The sequence below is a fragment of the Seriola lalandi genome, unplaced genomic scaffold, assembly GCF_002814215.2.
Source record: "Seriola lalandi dorsalis isolate HSWRI2012SDOR001 ecotype SW California unplaced genomic scaffold, Sedor1 jcf7180002054973, whole genome shotgun sequence".
In the NCBI taxonomy this organism is placed as follows: domain Eukaryota; kingdom Metazoa; phylum Chordata; class Actinopteri; order Carangiformes; family Carangidae; genus Seriola; species Seriola lalandi.
The window spans coordinates 187,312-191,426 of record NW_019525523.1 but is presented as its reverse complement, the minus strand read 5'-3'; the positions used below and the strand labels follow the sequence as shown (position 1 = coordinate 191,426).

Sequence of the window (4,115 nt, the reverse complement as noted above, 5' to 3'; positions counted from 1 at the left end):
CTCGAGACCCCGACTGGAGACAAAACGGTACAGTGATTTATTCTCTGTTAGCTGGTGAGGTGAACGGTGCCCCGGTGTCCTCCTATCTATCTGTTAACGGAGACACGGGGGTGATCCACGCTGTGAGGTCGTTTGATTATGAACAGTTCAGGAGCTTTAAAGTCCACGTGATGGCCAGAGACAACGGTTCTCCTCCGCTCAGCAGCAACGTGACAGTGAGTGTCTTCATATCAGATGTGAACGACAACTCTCCTCAGATACTGTACCCCGCCCCGGAGGGCAACTCCTTCATGACCGAGCTGGTCCCCAAAGCTGCACACGGAGGCTCCCTGGTGTCCAAAGTGATAGCGGTGGACGCGGACTCCGGACAGAACGCCTGGCTGTCCTATCATATAGTGAAATCCACTGATCCGGGACTTTTCACAATTGGTCTCCACAGCGGAGAGATCAGGACACAGCGGGACGTTTCTGAATCTGACAGCATGAAACAGAACCTTATTGTGGCAGTGAAAGATAACGGACAGCCCTCTCTCTCTGCCACCTGTTCCGTGTATTTACTTATTTCTGATAACTTGGCTGAGGTGCCAGAACTGAAGGATATTTCTTATGATGAGAAGAATTCCAAACTGACCTCTTACCTGATCATCGCTCTGGTGTCTGTGTCCACCTTTTTTCTGACTTTCATCATCATCATTCTGGGTGTGAGGTTTTGTCGCAGGAGAAAGCCCAGACTGTTGTTTGACGGAGCAGTCGCCATCCCCAGCGCTTATTTGCCTCCTAATTACGCAGATGTTGACGGCACAGGAACTTTACGCAGCACTTACAATTATGACGCATACCTGACAACAGGTTCTAGAACCAGTGACTTTAAGTTCGTGACCTCTTACAATGACAACACACTTCCTGCTGACCAGACTCTGAGAAAAAGCCCAACAGACTTCGTTGATCCGTTTCAAGATTTGGAGACGCCTGTAGAGGTAGGAGCTGATCAAATTATTAGACTTGTCATGCCTATTGAATCTTTGGCTTGTTGTTTGAGCTTACTTAATGGCTGTCTTTTTCCGGCCATCTTTATATCTCTAAAGTTCAAGTGGTGTGTGCTTGTTGAAGTGGAATGTTTTCTCAAAGAGTGGAATATTTTTTCATTCTTCATTATCTATTTACAACGCCAGTCATTGTTATCATATTTTTTGCACTTGTTGTCAATAACTATGGAAACTATCATTTGTCCACTCTCTATTAAACACGTGTTTTTTCCCTGCACTTCTTCTCCTTGTTAACCTAGTTAGTAATAGCATTCTGATAGGTTTTGTTGTAGGGCCTCATTTCACGAAGTTAAACATTAAGTATGAACCCTTGGCAAATAACGTTGGTCACTGAAACGTCTAAGATGTTAATTGTCTTCATGGATTGAAATCGCTTTAAAATCGACCTGTCAGTAGTTTTGACATGCTCTTTTCCACCCGGAACTCTGGGCCTTAAGGACTACTTCACAATTCATTCGACATATTCACAGTTAAGTACAAGTATGACTGCTGATTCAGCCGTATTTTAAAAAAAAATCATATGCTAGCGCAGGCCAACATCTTTGCCTTTATAATCAATAGGTGTTAACTTTTATTAAAATGTGTAAAACACTGGACTAAGCCCGTAGACCATTACATTTATTTTCTTTGTTCTGTCAGCCCTCTCAAATCTCACGGCATCTGTCCATGGTTCTGAAAACACCATGGAAAGATGCCGTTGTCCATGATGTTTAGATACAAGAACAACTTGTGATGTTGTTCATTATCTACAGACAAGCTCGCAGACTTTAGACCCAGGCATTAAAAATTATGCTTCTACTACAAATAATATGATTAATTAAAAAGATTTTTCATTATTAAGTATGTTGAATCCTTTTACGATATTAATATGGAGCGGTCACCCATAGTTTGATGTGCATTTCGATTTCACAGTGCTTGTTTATGTTGCAGTGTAACACTTCAAGGTTTGTCCTTCGTTTTTCGAGGCTAAAAATGTAGAATGTTTTTTAGTTTATTTCTACGTACAAAATCTTGACAGACCTAAAGCAAAGAAAGTATCTTTGTGTGTTTTGAGGGCCACAAACCAAATGCAGTTGAGATCAAATATATTCCGGGGTGAACAACATCCCAGATCTCTAAAGCTGAAACAGTTACAATGAACAGACCAGGTGTTGGTTTGAAGTACATGAAAGGAGTTTTACCAGCAATAATTTGTCTGTAAACATTTCTTATATACTGAAATATCCTGTATTAAAGTTAAATCCTCTGTTTAGTCGTGAGCGGCTGTATTTGTCTCACGTGCTGAATCGTGCGTTCCTGGTGTGCCTTGGCCATTGTTAGACCACATTAGATCTGATGACAGAGGGTTACTGGGTATATATTTGTTCTCTGTCTGCATGGTCGGATAGTTTAATCTGTAAGACTCATGAGTAAAATCGAAGAAAACTCATATTCAGTCAACGTTTGGTATTTTTCTCTTAGCATTAGTATAACCCAGTGTGTTGTAACTTTTTAAAACAATAATTAACAGTTTATGTATCCATGACTGAATATGACCTGTGTTTTGAAACTTTAGACGTAAGAATATTTCATTATATCAATGTGAAGATAAAAAGCGACTCAAGGCGTCGCTGTTGGCTGACAGAAAACGAACACACACCACTCCACCCACTACTGCATTGATATCAGTTGTAATTTTCCGGAGAACCAGTTCAATCCTCGAATGTTTTTATCGTGTTTCAACCTGGCATTAAATGGGAAAATATTGAATCTTTTTCAATATATTTCATTTTTTACATTAAATGGTATAAGTTGTACGAGCCGATGGCACGTTTTTTTGTCAGGATGGGAGACAAAGGATTTCCAGCGATTCGTCTGATCTTCTGCTTCGCTTCCTTTCTTGTAACGCTGCACCTCGTTTATGGAGACCTGAGTTATACTGTTCCAGAAGAGATGAAACGAGGGTCTCTTATTGGAAATATAGCGAAGGATCTCGGTCTTGATCTGAGGACCTTATCTTCACGACAGGCCCGTGTTGATTTTGAGGGATCTAGTAAGCGGTACTGTGACATTAATCTGAGTACCGGGGATTTGACAGCATTGGAGAGAATTGACAGAGAAAGCCTTTGTGGCAAGAAACCCTCATGTGTGTTAAAAGTAGATCTGGTGTTGGAAAATCCTTTGGAGCTTCATCGTGTAAGTCTTCATATTCAAGACGTTAACGACAACTCACCGCAATTCAACGATAATTTAATTGAAATGGAAATAAGCGAGTCAGCTGAGAAGGGCAATCGCTTCTCCATCGAGGAGGCCCATGACACAGATATAGGTCAAAATGCTGTTCAGAGGTACAACCTACAAAAGAACGACAACTTTATTCTCGCTGTTGACAGTAACAAGGTTGAACTCGTACTGGAAAATAAACTTGACCGAGAGAAACAAAAAGAGCTGAATTTGCTTCTCACAGCTTTGGATGGTGGGTCTCCTCAGAGATCAGGTACCGTAGTCATACACGTCACTGTGCTGGATGCTAATGATAACGCCCCAGTGTTTAGCCAGGCCGTTTATAAAGCCAGTCTGCCTGAAAACTCTCCTCCTGATACCATAGTGATTAAAGTCAGTGCTACTGACGCAGATGAAGGAGTGAATGGAGATGTGACATATCAGTTTGGTCATGTATCTGACAATGATGTAAATGTTTTTTCTATTGATCCTAAAACGGGAGAAATCAGAGTAACTGGTGTGATTGACTTTGAAGAAAGGAGTTTTTTTGAGACCAGAGTTAAAGCTAAAGATGGTTTGGGGCTAACCTCGTACGCCAAAGTTATAATAGACGTTACTGATATAAATGATAATGCTCCAGTGATATATCTGAAATCACTGTCCAACCCCATACCTGAGAACGTGTCACCTGGTACAGAGGTGGGCATCATTAACGTGCAGGACAGAGACTCAGAGAATAACAGACAGGTCCGCTGCTCCATTCAGCAGAATGTCCCTTTTAAGTTGGTTCCTTCTATTAAAAACTATTATTCTCTGGTGACCACAGGACAACTGGACCGTGAACTAGTGTCTGATTACAACATTACA

General features: G+C 41.2%; 2 protein-coding genes across 2 annotated transcripts in view; both read left to right on the top strand.

Moving 5' to 3' along the window:
- The first annotated feature begins 62 nt into the window (after positions 1-62).
- Positions 63-2,607, top strand: LOC147817339 (putative protocadherin beta-18). Its single transcript, XM_087171021.1, has 2 exons — positions 63-977; positions 2,602-2,607. The coding sequence occupies exons 1-2, from the start codon at positions 171-173 to the stop codon at positions 2,605-2,607; spliced, it is 813 nt and encodes a 270-aa protein (XP_087027147.1). The 5' UTR covers positions 63-170.
- A 131-nt stretch (positions 2,608-2,738) lies between these two features.
- Positions 2,739-4,115, top strand: part of LOC147817338 (protocadherin beta-15-like) — a 2,322-nt gene continuing 945 nt past the window's right edge. Inside the window, exon 1 of the mRNA XM_087171020.1 lies at positions 2,739-4,112. Coding sequence (XP_087027146.1) covers positions 2,850-4,112 — 1,263 coding nt within the window. The 5' untranslated portion in view covers positions 2,739-2,849. The remainder of the gene's footprint in view (positions 4,113-4,115) is intronic.

Coding starts and splice junctions, on each gene's coding strand:
- LOC147817339 (XM_087171021.1), top strand. CDS start 171: ATGGCCAGAGACAACGGTTCTCCTCCGCTCAGCAGCAACGTGACAGTG.